Source organism: Diuraphis noxia, unplaced genomic scaffold (genome assembly GCF_037042655.1).
Source record: "Diuraphis noxia isolate RWA-SAM2 unplaced genomic scaffold, SU_Dnox_SAM2 contig0003, whole genome shotgun sequence".
Classification (NCBI taxonomy): Eukaryota; Metazoa; Arthropoda; class Insecta; order Hemiptera; family Aphididae; genus Diuraphis; species Diuraphis noxia.
This window is the reverse complement of record NW_028301713.1, coordinates 13,506,141-13,524,541: the sequence shown is the minus strand read 5'-3', so window position 1 is coordinate 13,524,541 and position 18,401 is coordinate 13,506,141. Positions and strand designations below refer to the sequence as shown.

At 32.9% G+C, this 18,401-nt stretch overlaps 1 protein-coding gene across 1 annotated transcript; it reads left to right on the top strand.

Annotated features, from left to right (window-relative positions):
* The first annotated feature begins 1,055 nt into the window (after positions 1–1,055).
* Positions 1,056–1,358, top strand: LOC149056764 (uncharacterized). Its single transcript, XM_089224872.1, has one exon. The coding sequence runs from the start codon at positions 1,056–1,058 to the stop codon at positions 1,356–1,358; it is 303 nt and encodes a 100-aa protein (XP_089080998.1).
* Positions 1,359–18,401: the final 17,043 nt, after the last annotated feature.

Below are 18,401 nucleotides of genomic sequence, written 5' to 3'. Positions count from 1 at the left end.
CTAACTCGGTAAATTGAGTCCCGGGGAAAAATAGGCAGTAGGTAAGTTGAGTCCCCGATAAAATAAGGTAGTAGGTAATTTGAGTCCCAGGGAAAAACGATTTATATGCATTTAAAATTCAAAAATATGCATTATAAAATTTTTATTTGTGATTTGTAGACATTCATTGACTGCATGTATATGATATTTAATATAGCAAAATGCATTTTTATTGCATTTTTGTTAATTATATAATTATTTTTTATGTAATAAAAGTGCATGTTGCTATTTTCAAAATCATTCAAAAATTGTTTAGAGCACATTTTTAAATTTTAAATTCATATAAATCGTTTTTCCCTGGGACTCAAATTGCCTACTGCCTTATTTTTTCCGGGACTCAACTTACCTACTACCTATTTTTCCCCGGGACTCAATTTACCGCTTTCAAAATTTACCAAACTTATCTCGGACTCAATTTACCTAGCACTCGAATATAAGCCCCCATAGAAATTCCTATAATTAAGAAATGTTAAATAATATTATTGTAAATTTAGACATATAGTAAACAAGTCAATAAAATATCGTTTTCATTGCGTCTGAAGTCCAGACATAAGTGCCGGATCAGACTAGCGTTTTTTCGGCTGCTGATAAAAACGGCGCTACCGAACCGCAATCGGCTCGACCGTTCAGACTGAGCGTTTTATCGGCTGCCGATTACCTTCAAACAAGATTAAAAAGCGCGGGAATCATTGTTAATTTGAAATAGCAAAGCTAATTTTTGATTTCAACGAAATGTATATAATATTATTTATAATTATCATGAATTCATGAAAATCAAACTTGCCAACATGTTGTTCGACGGTTCAGTCTGTTCAGTCTGTCTGTGCAACAAACGTATTCACTTGTACTGAATCTTATACATACAAATTAAATCTTAAAAATAAAATAGTGTTTATATAATTTCCATTATTTGAGAAAGGCATTTTAAATCAGGTAAGTGTTTATAAATTGAAAATATAATTGTTTTAATTTACAAGTACAGTATATAGTAATTGCAATTATAACTATACATAGAAATGAGCTCACTTTTGGAAATTATTTGTGCGGCCGAAGCTGCTGGTGAACTTCAAGAACCAGCACAGAAGCATAGAAGGTATTGGGTCCATCCATTACACAGTAGTAAAGAATACGACATGAAATTTCAAATATTTTATGACAATTTAAAAAAATATCCTGACAAGTTTTTCGACTATTATCGCATGTCCATTCAATCGTTTGAAGAACTACTCGAAAAGGTCCGACTAAATTTGACAAAACAAATTACGCACCTCCGAAATCCTTTAAGTCCGGAAGAACGGTTGACGGTGACTTTGAGGTAACATTTTTTAAATTTAGTTTTATTTTTATTTTTTTATATAAAACGTAGGTATAATATGTGATGACTAGGGCTGGGATTTTAATGCCCTCAAAAACCACGAAAAATGTCCTAAAAAAAATGCTTTTATGACCTAAAAACTCAAAATAATGCCCTAAAAACCCCGAAAAATGCCCTAAAAAAGGGCAATAAATCTACAAATTTTTTAATTTTTAATAATTTTAGTATAAATTACAATAAAAAGTTACTCAAACCTTTTCCGATAATATAATACGAATTAGGAGTACCTACTTATAATCTGTTATATTTATTTAAAAACCATGTTGGTGTAAAAATCTTAAAATCTTAAAATAAAATTTCAAATTCATACACTTGGTTTCCAAAAACTCAAAAAATACTCCAAAAACTCTAAAATGCCCTAAAAAATTAAGAAAATGACCTAAAAACTAAAAAAAGCCAAAAAATGCAAAATAAACTTTCTTATTCTCATTCAAATGTACATAAAATAAATTTGTGACAAGACGAGCATTGCACAGTAAGCTTTGAAAAACAATGCAAAGTGCATCGAAATCCCACCCCTAGTGATGACTAAAACACATCACATTATTGCTTATTTAATATTAGCTGGTGCCTGGTACAATAAGTAACTGGAAAATTTTTTCTTTTGCTACAAAAAAACCTCTCTCTACATGTATGTTCGTAGAATTTTTTCTATAAAAAAAAATAAGTTTTTCAGAAACAAATGTTTTTTTTTAAAACACTCAGTTGTAAAATTATACATCTTTGCTTCGCTCGGTGACGATATACACCCAAAACGATGTCATAATATTATGGATAGCGATACTTATTAGTTATTACTATAAAGTAGGTACTTAATATACTAAAAAAATTATTTGAAATAAAAGTTTATAATTTATTTTAAATATCATTACAAAGTTTAGAATATCTCCTTTTCTTCAAATCACAATATCATTAAATTTGTAAAATAATAACAAAAACATAATACAAAAAATTATAAAGGAAAACATTATTGCATAAAGCTTAACTTTCAATATGCAAAAAATTAATAATAAGAAAAAATAAAATCATGTATATTTTATAACCTACCTGGTTGTGTTTTATACCTTATAATTATTATTTATTATAAATAGTCAATCAAAATAAATTTTATTGTTTCTGGTTTGATGGTAATGGTTGTGACGTGGGTGTAAGTGTGGTTGGAATATTGTGGTCTGAATTAGAGGATGATGAATGAGTATAGTTAGGTTGTGTATATGCTGGATATGAATATGGGTAAATCTGAGCATTTGAATAAGAACTGGAATTATAATGTATATTAGACGATGGATTTTGGTACATTGTATTATAATTATTAAGATGTATAGGACCAGTTGGAACGGGATACTGATGTTGTGGTTCATGGAGTATATTTTGCTGTACGGGTGGATATGGATATTTTAAAATATTTTTTAAATATTGAAGGCTGTTTAGGTGAAATTCTAATTTTTGCTCGTCGTTTAATAATTTTAAGTAAGGAAGAAACGACATTACAATACTCATGTCTGGACTTGATGTCATTTCTTGATTTTTTTTTAGTTGATCAAGTAAATTACTTTGAAATGGAGTAATTTGATTTTTTTTTGTTTTTTTTGGTGTATTATTATAGTTAATAAGTTTAGATGAAACGTTCGCTGGTTTCTCGGAGGAATCATCATCTAGATCGCTTAAACAGTGCAGACGTCCTGTATCGTCTTCTACATTGTCAAAATTATCGGTCGTTCTAAAAATTAAATATAAATTTATGTTTAAAATGATTTATTAAATTAATATTGTTTGATTTTCATAATTAAGATAGAGACATAAACATTGCCAAAAAATTAAAAAAATATTTTACGACGATATTACAGATGTCGTATTACGTAACACCTACTCCCCACTCGGTAATCAGTAATCACAAAATCTAAAAATCTATTTTCACAAATATTTTCCGATAAGGCGATAATATTTCACTACGAATTCACAAAATATATATAATTAATAATTATACAATTAAGATAAATGAAAAAATAATAATTTAGATAAATATGTACGTAAATGTTAAATATGCGTATAATTAACAAAAACCAATTAAAAAGCTAATAAACTGACGAAAAAGTACCAATAAAGCATTTTTTTACGAATATCACAAGAAAAAGCAAAAACAAAATTGCATATTTGAACTCTGTGATGAATGAATCGTATTTTGTTTTTGATTAGCTATGTCCTGGAGTACTATGAAGAAAATGCAAATGCTACAAAATTCTAGCCCTACGTCATATTATACCAACTAGTGATCACTATCGATTATTATATGTTTTACTTTAATATTGAGTAAAAAAAGATAAAGGTATCTAATTATAATAAGTATAACTAATACATCTGTACATAAATTATGATGGTACGTACCTATTACTTACGTAATGTTAATTATTATTAACAATTATATATTTTTCTATTTTTTCTATTTATTATTATATGATTTTTTTTTTAAAAAATTATTTTACCTATCTAAATACAATAAATATATTATAATAAATTTGTACCCAAATAAATGATTTAATCTTAGGTAATCAAATTGGATATGGATACTTTTATTACAGGTAAAAAAAAAACGTACCGGTAGAATTTACAGTTTTTTCCAGGTAAAATAAATTTACCCGTGGAATTTACATAAAAAAAGGTCTAAAAAGGTCGCAATTGGCGGAATTTACATGCGCCCATGAATATTGTTTCATTTTGTACGTGGAATAAATTGTTGGACAATTTCTATGTCTCATATTGATCGAAAACTATACGGAATTTTCACACGTGTGATCATTGACTGAAAGAAAGGTGATGTGATATCTACGTAGTTTATGAGTAACAAGTAATAATGGTGTTAACTGAAAAGTAGAATATTACTATATTAGGATGTTTATGACATTAAAATGCATACAAAAATCATGTACAAAAAATATTGCATCATTAACCTGGCGTCAAATTTTGTTGCTTCACTTTTGATTTCATTCTAAAAACAAAAACAAAAAAAAAATAAACAGTCTTCAAACTAAAACAATTTAAATATTATTTTTGGTTAATTTTTACCCACTTTCTAAATTGATTTGAATAATGTGGATATTTTGTAGTTTTCAGACAAGAATTTAAGTAGGTAGTCAGCCAATCAAGTATAATAATTTTACGGAAGACGAAAAACTTTATTCAACAAAAGTCACGGTTGCAAATTTATATGTTACTCATCCCTCCTTCCTTGCACGTCAACTCGTAAATTTTAACATAGAATTAAATTTTACATACCTACTTGAAACCTTTGAATAACATTAATAGGCGATTGTTGTTGAAAGACGACAAAAAAACATAAAATAAGAGTTCCTCTCTTCACGTGGTCCGAACGTCAATTAAAAAATAAGTATGGAAAAAATGACCACGGGGGATATGACACCCAAATCCTACCTTCGGTTATTGCGTCACCGGGTGTTAAGAGTAGGAGGAGTTTTAGAAAGCATACAAAATAATTAACCCACCGGCGCGGCGCGGCGGTGGCGACTTTGAAAAATATCATGCGCCCACTAAAGTCTACTACCGTTAATGAGGGTCGGAGGGTTTGTGCCTTTGTGGGTTACTATGTATAGAGGGTTATAACGATGAGTGATGAGTGGGCGAGTTCGTATTTCGTAATTTCCGATTGTTCCGCTTTTTCAGTACCGACATATCGTACCTGCGGTGCCGAGGAAGTATTGCAATACAATGTATTTATAACTGTTTTTTTATAGTTTTACTTTTAAACACATATACTGTACAGACGAACAGATGTAGCGGATCGGAAAATTCTGCCACCAGTTGCTATATATACATAGTTATCGTGAACTTAGATATAATTACCGCTTGCGATCACACCAGTTGATTGTACACAAACTATATATATGTGTAATATAGCAACATAGGTAACACTTACCCAATACCTTCTATGGCTGTATTGTTACGTAATAACGATTTTCGAGTCTCCAGTCGGCGGTCAAGATACGTACTTACCTATACTGCGGTAGTGTTACCGATGCGTAATTTTTTCGTTGTTATATTATTATCAACACGTCATATGCACATAGGTACCTATTATAATAATATTATATAAACACGTGTGAGCGTACCCAGTGTGCCTATATGACATTGTCGGGTCGGTGTGCCGCCGAATGAGTGCGGGGGTGGTGGGAGGGGCGGAAAATAAAACCGGATCCGTAGCGGTATGCGCCACGATGACGACGCGATGACCATCCCGACCAGAGACGTCTGTCAAAGCCGATCGGTATGCGCGGGCGGAGTTGTTTGTCGACGCCGTTATAGTATAAGTCGCGCGCCGAAGGAAAAAAACACGCACCGTACGAGGAGGAATATATATATATATATATTTACGCGTATAGTAATAATATTATATATATAGAAAATAAATAAACAGAAAAGGAAGGCAAGATAAAAAAGTTGAAAATAAAAAAATAAAAAACAGTCGAAAGAAGAAGAAGAACAAACTGGTTTTTGTGCTCGTAGGTACAACACACACACATACACACACGTATAGGTACGTACGCAGACTCACATATTATATACACCCGCGCACCGCAACGTGGGAACCGAAATTTAAAAAAATCTTATATAGCCGTCGGTGGTCGCATCGTCGTCGTCGTCATCACCGGGCCATCGGATCGCTTGCGACATTCGGAAGAATGTGGCGGCGTACGTTTTTGTGTGGCTTCTGTACCCGGAGACGTTAGTTTCGTATACATAGCTGACACACACACTAGCGTATATATAGGCACCGGCGCGTGTTTATATACCTACATTTATATACCGCGCATTGACCGGTTGTTGACATCATGGGCGGTCCCCCGGGGAGTTTCGAATTAGACGTCGCGGTGTCCTGTGATGACGAAGACCGAGTACCAGGTAAGCAATCCCAAGTGTTTAGGGTAGAAGGTTGGTGGCCCTCGCAGAGGGTACATAATACGAGACGGAAGCCGGAACGAGGTTAGACTATCCCGACGACAGCGATAATAACATAGCGTGCGGGGGAGTGCCCGTCTCGTGTGCATATATTATATTTTTATTATAAGCGTTTAAGTAAAAAATGTTTTTTATTATTATGTATTATTGTTGTGTTTGAACACCGCTCCGGAAACGGAAACGCGAGTTTCGCATATTATATTGTAATCAAAATAATATAATAATACGTTTATACAAGTAGAGGAGGTATAACCTCTATTCGATTTCAAAAAAAAAAAAACCGTTTCAAGATCACGATAATATAATAATAATAATAATAATATATTAACGTATAATATTATAAATTTATAACAAACCTTTTCGGCCGTTCGGGTGTATACATTATAATAATAATACAATATTAAATAAATTATACATATATGCTATGTATATGTTATATATATAACTTTATTATTATATGGATTGAAATTCACCCCCGCAAAACATGCCACAAACGACAAACTGTGGCAAACACTATAGAAACTAGAAAGTGGATAATACTATTATCTTGTCTTATATGTATTTTCAGAATAGTTAGGTAGTACTATGCATTGTCTATGCCTAATAAATCCACCGAAACCCAAGAAACGATATGCCTATACTTTAATTAATATTACACCAGTTTGATATGTATAAGTATTATAATGTATATACATATGCTATATTATATACACATAACGACCGATATGAGTGTTATTTATTAATTTAACCTGTATTAGTGTCATGTACTAGCTGCAAGAGGATCATTACAGGGATATGACGATACGCGCTTGAGCCATTCATGTAATCATGTAAAATATTTTATTTTATCGTAACTTACTGAAATTCATGGAAGATATAACAAAATGATTTTTTTTATTCTGCGAGGAGTAACTTTGGCTTGAGAAGTGCGGACACGAATCAAAAGACAGGTTGCATCGTTGCATGGTACCAGGGAAAAGCTTAGTCTTTATAAGGACATATTGATAGATTATAATTCATGTTTTTTTGAGCTGACTGGAACTTTTTTCAACTTATTTTCGCGAGGCTGATTTTCGTAACGCTGTGTTTATTGATATTATACCTATATAAAAACGTAAATATCAACAATAAATACAAAAAAAAATTAATTAGAATTTAATCTCAGAGATTTTTCGTGTCGTTAATGCATACGAATGTTTATTATTTGCATTTTAAGTATTTAATTGTCGATTCTAACTAAAGGGTGTAAATATGTTTAAATTTATATAATATTTATAACACTGTGTATACTTAGGCAGCATACCAGTACACCATTTGCAGGTAGAATATACATATAAATGTAAAATTAACACCCCAAGTACGCCACTGAATTCAACAATAGTTTATTATTTGTAAAATCAGACCTAACCTACTTCCAGACATGGAACTTAAAAAAAAAAAAATTACCAGCCTTATTCACATCGAACTCGAGTCCTGATTTAGTTGCAAATGGTGAGGCTATCTGATTGATCATGGTCCAGTTGAGCCTGTAACAAAATTTGTATTTTAAGGTCAGTTCATCAATTGCGCTGCTTAAATGAAGCGGTATGCGCTTCTTATTTTTGCCGCCGTCAATCAAAGTATAGTATACTTCAATGGTAATATATATATATAGTTGCATTTAAGCTTTATACATAATATACAAATATTTTACGACAATGCGTTAGAAGGACTCGGTCAGGTATCCCTCCCCACCCTATGAAGTCGTGGCAAAGTGCCGCAGCCCAACATGTCATATATATTTATTTATTTTGCAGCATCTAACATGCCTTTTAACTTATATCAAAGACAATTTTTTCGGCGATTCAAACACAGTGGCTAAAAAGGTGCGTCGGTAACATCGTAACATCATATTATATATATATCTGTACCTATCAGTATTTGCTCATTGTGTACATAGTTGACGCCTTTTTAATTTTATATCTCTCATCATCCTCTTCCTTCTTGATCATCCAAAGTGGTAAATTTTTTACGTTTTTTTTTTATTTATATTATACATTTTAATATTATGTATTTACCTATATACCGCGTGTATACGTACATACTATTATTAGTAATGTGTGATATTAGTGAGTGAGTGTATGTGTGTGTTGAGTGCGATCGTATGCAAATTAAGTCGGGTGTTCTCTAAATACCCCTAATGTTCATTAGCATAACACTCGGGTTGCCAATATAATAAAAATAATAATAATAACATTCAAGAAAGGCACGCAGAAGTACATTACTTTTTATTATCTAATACGGTTGGACACGGACATTATTATTATTATTATCATTATTATTTATATATGTATATAGGTGTACGTTATTATATAATACCTGATGTACAAGTCCTCCGGGTTGCAAGTTATGACCGCCGGTGTTCGTAGAATACAATATTTACAACAATCTTCTCTCTGACGTCGTTTATTTATATTCACATAAAACAATAGATGATTTATTTAGCATTTCAAATACATTATTGCGACGTTTAATCGGCATATTAACAACAAAACTAAAAATATCACGTTTTATTAAGTACAATATGCATATATTATAATATACCTATATATTAATGTTCAATTATATCTGCGACCATTGCGCGAGTGATGTATAATACGATTAAAACGACTAATGAATAATAGGCATTATATTATTTGTATAGCGCACTGTTATTCACGTATTTTGTTACATATACGATAGATATCAGTAAAATATACCATTTTGTATCGATCCAACGTTTTGATATAATTTGTAGCTTTTAAACGACTGCTGTAGCCTCAGTGATATTGATTATACAGAAATGGTATAGACATTGATTGAGTGCGTATGACTATACCATATATATATACTATACACATATGATTTAAGTATACTCTAAGCGTATTAGGGATACATGTCAACGAACTACATTCTTACATCAACAAGTAAATAGAAAATTATATTTATGATAAATATAGCGAATACCTTTTTAGAATGCTATAGCAATTTTAACTAGTTTTTATATTTGTTTAGCATTTAATATTTTGTATAATTATGTATTTGAATTGACATTATAGAAGAAGCATTTCGATTTTAGGAACATCTCTGAATAACACATTGATGACTCTACAGATATATTACAAGATTTTATTTTGTAAATTATCCTAAGATAATAATATGATTTTATTTTTTTATTTAAAGTTTTCCTGATAATAATCATCTAAACTTAGGGATATAGTAAATGATTTTATTGTTCATATTATAATTTTGATTCTATATACCCTAACCCTATTTATATGTATTAATCTTTATGAAAATAAACAAACTTCAGTCAATTTTCATAAAACCATATTTTTATCCTGTTTTAAGCATGACCAATCAGGTAAATGAGCATAATATTATTATGTGCCCTATAAGTATGGCATAATAAAAAAAAAACTGTGTTCTACAAAAAGAAAACAAAAAATAGGAAGAAAAAAGCCATCCAGTGATAATACTAAATTTTGTGTAAGCGATAAACTAAAAAAATATACAAACTGTAAAAAAGTACATGTGATTACACAGAAATTATACGTCATGATAATGTGGCGATTGGTTTGACTGCAATTTGTATCAGCCAATGAACATTTAAACTAATGTATTACAATACAATTGGTTACACTCTAATAGACACGACTGAAAAAAATATGAAAACTGTACATTTGTTTACGCCACATCAGTCACGTTGCTTTATAAATGTAAATGTATTTTAACCACCATGCCCATAAATATAAAATCAAAAATGTTATTGTTTTTTTAAATCACGATTACGTATGCTAACAATTAATGATCGATGATCAAACTATTATCATCTGTTCATAGCTCTGCAAAATTTCAGATACTTGAAATAACTTTCGTATTACAAAATAATATAACCGATTAAACAAAAAATGGTAATGAATTTACAATAGCATATTTTATATAGAATAGGTGGTTCTAAAACCATTCAAAAAAAAAAAAAAATGTATGTACTAAAATAATTAAAACATTTTAAATAACACCCGGACGGTAATGATGTATATTGTAATTTATATTAATAATATATCCTACAAAACAAAATGTACGTATTTCAACACAGCATCCGACACGAAACCGGAGCCAAATAACATCACGAACTCTCCAGTTTTAAAAAGGATCAGGCGGATTATTCGTCCGTTCTATATTATTATAGGTAAGTATTAATGTATAAGTATTTTACAATAACATTATATTGCCTAATATACGCGTAGCATTTAAAAATAACTTGCATGGTTTCGAAAGGCACATCTTCGGGTATAACGCCGTATAGGATGTACCAAATTTCAGAATAACCATTAAGAGTACAACACACTTTTTTGTGAGTCGATTACACACTCACACACACACATCTCCTTTTATTAATATAATATTATATACATATACCTAGCTTAATATTGTAAAACACTTATCTGACTAGTTTTTTTTCTTTCTTTATCTGGCCCTTAACACTCTTTAACAGTTTTCACCGCCATCACTAAATAATCACTTCATTTGTCTCGGTCCTGGGCTAGTTCTCTCTAATCTTGAGTCCCTATTCTGTTCAAATCCTCTTCCACTACATCTAACCATCTCTTATTCTTGGTCATCCTCGAGGTCTTTTACCGGTAGGCTTCCACAGTTCCACTCCAGGACTACTCTGTTCAAATCGTCCTCACTACGCAGCCACATGTGGCCTAGCCATCATTGGATCCTTTGTCCCCTGATGAAACTTACTACTGATGCCATTTCCATTTCTTCCTGTTTATCTGGCTAATGGCTAAAAGAATCATCCATACTTCACGAGTATGCGTAAAAACTGTAAAATATATTATAGTCTATAATAATTGATAACCTATAACCTATTCCGCGACCGCTCTAGATGTTTAAACATTGTTCACCCTATCCCCCCTCCAGTTTACGGTGTAATGCGTCAACGACACACAATATCGTGTAATAATAATAATATTATAATAAAAAAACGGGGAAATCACAGTCGCGGCACTACAGCGACCATCAAGCACGACAACAACTACTACTGGGCATTCCAATTACAAAACATTTTGTATTATTCTTTTCGAATTAAAATACGATTACGGCGATATAGCAAAACGGATATGCACTGCTGACTTCAGCCGCCGCATAGCCCGCAGGTTCGCGGCGCGCGTCGTCCGCTGTCACCAACCAACCAATAACCAACCTATTACTACTACTATACCTGATATACCTACCCATGTACCGCAACCTGCAGTAGTTTTCTATTAGGTACTGACCTTTTTATTTATTTTTTTTTCCATCATTATTTATACTATTATTCGCTATCCGGGCAATTGCACGCGCGCGCACATACACACACGTCGTACCTAGATGCGCACACAAACCTGTCCGCCGGCCGATTCCCTTATTCGACCAAAGTTCAATTTGTTCGTATCAATCAGTATCCCGTCGATCAGGCCCCGTTATAACACCTCCAATCTGTCTGCGCATGAATCCATCGCCCTGTGTATATAATACCGCGGAGGTACGTCTGCAAAACGTTGCTAACGCGTCCGCAGGTGTATACCTTGATGAACCTATATACAACTGGGCACGGGCAGGTTATATTATGCTCGCATATAATATTTATTTGTACCTGCAGAACGTAATAAAACGCATATAGATACCTACGTGATCTTCCGTACGGTCGCGCTGCAGTATATACCGGCGGCAGCCCGAACATGGCAATGAGTGCGGAAACGAGAAGCGTTCGCGGCCGACGTCCCGAGACGGCGGCGACGGATGCTGGCTGCTGCAATAACAATAAAATAAAACGGTCCGTATACCTATAGTGGAATCACTGAAAAAGAATAAGAAGAAAAAACTATTCGACCGCGGTAAATAATTACATTAAACTTCGTGGGATTTTTTTTTTTATATTTTTCATCCGAAACAATATGATATCCCGACGACGACGCAGGCGACAATACGGCATACAATCATACGACAATAATAATGTGTACCTGAAATAGAAGAGATGCTGTGTGGAACTTATAATATAATATCATAAACGTCATCGTATATTGTCGTTTCTTTTCATTCTCTCTAATCGCGCCATTGCATATATCTATCGTCATCATTTGGACACGGGTACGCGGACGAGCAGTGTGTGTTTCTGCGACGTCGTGAACCTAAACACCCAAATTGATGGGTTAAAAATCTTAAGTGAAGTTTTCGTTTATCTGAGACCGCAGGCGTTTAATTTGCCTTGGAAGTGTTGAGCAGGATCAGCTATAAAAAAAAATAGATGGAATTGTATATTAATATTTTAAAGTACCTATATAATATATGATATAACACAGCATATTATGCCTATATGATGATATTATGCAGTTCCTTTATTTCCACTCTAACCAGCTTATCGCCGTCGCTGCGTTTCTCGAGATAATTTAGATACGTGCGAACTATATGTACATATAAATTCACACACCACCTGTTGTATAAAACTATATACGCTTTTCCCCCGTACGGTCATCCGGACAGTAAATATAATATGTATAACAACACAGGTACGTATAATACCTCGCTATCCGTCATTCGTATGTGTGTGTGTGTGTGTGTGTGTGTGTGTGTGTGTGTGTGTGTGTGTGTGTAGTGTGTATGTGACGTGTGTGCCCGTGTTTGAGGCAGCATCGTATTTTATTGCTATCGGCCCGAGCGCCATAAATCCGTCTCTCCGCGGCCCAAGTACGATGCACGCCCGGCACTGCTCTGAATATTTATTTTGCTTTTGCGCCCGTCCGGCAATATAATTTGTTTAACGGCTCGGGCGGCACAAATGCACAATAATAATAATAATAGTAATATAATAATATTATTATTACACAAAACGTATAATATGTATATTATCATTATAACGCTCGGCGTGTATTCCGCATAAATATACCGGAGCGGAGTCACACGCGCCGGCCGAGTGTTTTATGCGTTCGATGGTTATCACGAGGCGCGAGCGATCGCTATTATTTATAATAATATATTACGAAAACGAGCGCGCGAAAAAAAAATAAAAAATAAAAAAACCCCCCAAGTCCCGTGCCGCACACGTATATCTTATAGGTAATATAGGTAAGTAGACTGGGCAACAACAAGCACACGCGTGAAAATCAAACGGGACGAGTGTATACAGTCTGGAAAACGCGCCGTACCTGCGGCCTGCTGCTTATACTATATAGGTACTGTATATTTGAACGAAAAATTTAGACCGTATTTTATAACCTGTATACCAGCCATATAGTGTACACGCACAAATTAACCTTCGTATAGGCATATATTGCTGCAAGCTGCAGGTTAAAATATATTATAACGCGTATATACCAGCATGTATGTATATATATGCTCGTCGACCGCATTACATATATATATTTTCCACCGACGATAGGTTATATATTACGTAGCACAGTATATATATATTATAATTTAATACCGCAAGTATAGGGGCTGCGTACTGGTTGATTCGTCTTAAGTGTTTTGTTGTGTATAGATCGGTGGAAAACGAGGAAAAATAAATTGTTTTGAGTAAAATGATAGATAATGATGCACAAGTTTAGGTAAGACCAATACATCATAGTTGGCAGATACGATTTTTTTAAAACGATTCATTTCAAATGTTTACCTTTCTAAAGTTCTATGTTCGGCTGAAAAAACAATATAGACATAATAATAATAATTATTAATATACGCGTATCAAATCGTTGCTTTACGTAGGTATATTCATTCATTTTGTCGGAAAAATCAAAAATGTGACGACACTTCACAATGACGAACAATTATAAAATAAACCACCCCATGCAGTGAATGGATTTAGTCGTGATGATCCAAAAAAAGAACGCGCTTGATGATGAACTGTTATATAATTTAAATATATATTCTTACGTTAAAAAAATAAAAAAAATAGGTAAATAGGAACTCTGTTGAATATGTACAGTGAATATATAATGTAGCTCAAATCACGAGGTAGCTCACAAAATATAAAATCGCCAACATTGAACACATCATAGAATAATTGAATAATACTGTTCCGACTGTATAACATTATTACCTATAAAGCATAATATTATAATCCCATTGTATATATAATAAATATATATGTATAATATCTCGTTACATTCTGAGTTCTGACACGATAAAAATACAATTTATGATTGAAAAATCGGGATAATGGCTGTATTATTAAGTGAATAATTTAACGGTTATGACGCGTGTGAAAGTCCTGCGCAGTGTTCAGTCCAAAGAACAACATCATTTCGAACATTATTATTATTATTTTATTATTATCGGGAAAAATTTTATAATACGATTAATCCACGCGCCGCCGCAAATGAGTGCATTGGGGTATTTAAGACGGCGCGGCGCGGCGGTTGTAGTACATTATAATAAAACCATCATAAAATTCTCTTGCCATAGCGATGTGGCCTACATCGTGCATTGGCCTCGTACGGAAATACACACACACACACACTCACGTGGAAATAATATATTATAATATTCGAATGAAATCGACGACGAAAAAAAAATACAAGTCCACCAAAACAGCGTATAATCTGTGTTGAGATTTGTTCACTTCGCAGCAAATAATATAAAATATTATATATCATAATATATAATATGTATAAAATATAATATTATTATATACAATATATAATATTATTATACAGGATATTGATGATTCACCAAGCATGCTCATCCCCTTTTTTCTTCGAAAATGAATTCATTTAAAATCTAGTTTTTTAAAAAGGTGTCCTGGGACGACACAAATTATTGTTTTTTTTTCAAAAAAAAAAAAAAATCATCCATATTATAATCCATAAATTGTCTAGCCAACCATTTTTCTGATAATGTTGACGGGCAACAAAATCTAAATTCAGACTAGTAGTTTATGCTACTGCTTAGTTAATTCTTAGCATGAGAAAGCTAAGCTGAGAAATGACAGGTTAAAATTTTGAATCGACATTTTCAAAAAAAACTACCCAACACCAAATAATTTATAATGAGAAAACAGAATTCTCATTTGTGAACCAGAAATTCGCATCACCGTACGATTGTACGAAGGACGGTCCTTCATGCGCACTAAGCAGTATACAAATAAAAAATTCAAGAATTTGATAATTTGCAGTTTATTTAAAAATTCTAAAAACCATAATTTGATCAAATTCATTATTAAAACGGAAATGGGGCTGGGCGTATGTAGTTGGCGGCAATGGTCTGTTATGGCGTAATGTGTATAATATTATAACGATGTGTATATTATAGGTTATATTATTCACAAGGATCAACGGACTTCCAGAGAAAAGAGATAGCATTCAAGCTTCCTCGAAAACACTGCTCGTGGCTTTTATGTCATCGAAAACTGAACACGAAAGTTTCACCACGAGACGCTTCAACGCTTGTATAAAACAAAAATAATAATAATACCTACCTACCTAATAATAATAATGACTTCGACGACAACGGTGACATCGTGGTAGAATAAGCGACGACAACAATCGCGATGATGATGCACACACAATGTTCGGGCTGGAAGTCTGCCACGTATATTATATATATAATACATGTGAAGCATCGCTATAATACGACACGTCGTATTATAAAATAGGTACAAAATAATATATGATGTAATACACTTTCGGGTTTGGCCTTCGCAGTGCACAGCGGTTTTTTACTTATTTTTTTAACGTCGTTGGACGCGATCCACGAGTGCCGCGTGCGCGAATATTGTACTTCACGTGTCTAATACGTAATATATATATATAAATGTATATAATATGATATTAAAGTACATGATATTAAAGTACCTTGCTGCAGACGCGCCGCTGAGGTATATTGGCGAGCAGCGCGTACCATAGTTTATTATTGTGTTATACATTGCAGCTGTGAAAGAGAGACGTCGTCTGTGGGTCGAGAGGACGTAAAAAACGGTGCGCGTTGATGCATAGCCCGCGGACGAATTTCACGTGAAAAATACATTATAATCGTAATATAAAAATAATAATATTAAAAACAACAATGATTGTACATGAAATGTTAAAACGCTAAATATTTGTGAGTGCGAACCATAAGCTGATAAAAACATGCACGCAATATTCCGTAGCTATTGTATATTATAGTGTATAGGTATAAATACCTACCGATGCCGCGTTACCGCTAAACGATACTGCGAGGGCTCTGCGCTTAGCATAATATTACGTCACCACTGCGAGAAGAACAACGACTTAAAAATGTCATGTTATTCATTCTTATGTTATAGATTCTTTTGTTGATATTTTAAACGTTTGAAAAATACAAAAACGGCAACAGAGCCTCCTATTGTAGTGAGTTTCTTTTACGTAGGTAACGGTAACAACAAACGCGTGACATTTCGAAAAATTATATTTATACAATCGGTTTTTGAATTACTTAATATTTGGCTAATTATTACTTTAAATTATGATGACTCGTGCTACCCAGATAAATGTAAAATCAATATTACGCTTCATGTTAGATAATTCAAGATTATATAGATAGGGAAAAAACAGAGAAAAGCATTTCTCAAAAACATAGCACTTTTTGACATTTTTAAACTAATTAATTTTCTAACCTTTATTAAAATGTCCAAAATAATTTTGATGGCCTAAGAAGATTTTTTTCTCGTTTTCATTCATGTGGATGGAAACCAAAATACGTCCTATTTTCCATTTTGCTCCGTTCGCGTGCCATGCTGCAGGTACGTATGATATATCGCTAGTATGATGTCAGTAATAATAAAACATTTTATACACGTTACGTTATGACATGTAATTCGTCGTCGAACGGCAATTAATAAATCACTTTTAGTCTTTTATACATACGTTATGACTTATGATGTATATTATTTATTACGAGTGGATGTGTGTGTGTGTGTCTGTCGTGAGCGATGAAAAAGTCGTCGTCGACGTTTATAATACGCGTATAATAAAGGTAGGTTATATACGAAATTATACTCCATGCTGATTGCTGGTGTTGGTGTATGTTATAAATTGTGCACTAAAATATAATGATATAATAAATAAGTGACATCGGCGTATGGCGTGTGTACCGTAAAAATTACACGTAAAAATTATTTACCTAAACGTAAAATGTGTGTACATACCTACATAATTTATAAGTAAGATCCACTCGATTACTTATATACATGTATATTGTATACATATTATATACAAATTTTTCTAGTTCGTTGCGCTACCATTGAATTTGAATATTATAATGTTCAAGAATATTGTTTACTAACAAGATGATTCATCAAGCAGGCACGTCCCCGTTTTTCTTTTAAAAATGAACATTTTCAAATTCTGATAAATCAGATATGTATTTAAAGGCCATTATTTTCGATTATATTGATAATTTTTGTAGATACCTACTACCGTGGATTATAAATACTATTAAGGGGCCTCAATACGGCTACTATTTAAGGGGCAACATTTCAGTAATTTCTTAACTCGGCATCATGTTCACCAATGTGTTATAGTTGAAAAACGATTATTAGCGGGAGTGAGATTTCAATACGATTATTAATATAAAAGTACGAAATCGTACTTTTTAATACGAAAAATAAAAAACAAAATGTTACAGTGTGTAAACAAAATATGTTTTATTGAACAATTTAACAAACAATGTGAACATAATAATTAATGTCTGCTTTAAAAATGATGTTAGCAGATTATGCCGAAATATGACATACAATATAATACAATGCAAGTTGAAAAAAAAACAATAAATAATAATTATAACAAAAAAAACAAAAAAAAGGCATCAAGAGAAGACGAGGCAATGTGGGTGGTACGTAATGGCGATTGGGTGATAATTGAATATGTTGCTAGTAAGTACATGGCTACTGGTCATTTCTACAACGTTGTTCAGTCGGTCCTGCGGGGCGTTCGAGAATCGCGGGCGCGTTTGCCCGAGGCGAGAAGACGACCATGGCAGCGGACGGAGC

What these genes read in the sequence shown, in the direction of transcription:
- LOC149056764 (XM_089224872.1), top strand. Translation starts at nt 1,056, where the DNA reads ATGAGCTCACTTTTGGAAATTATTTGTGCGGCCGAAGCTGCTGGTGAA.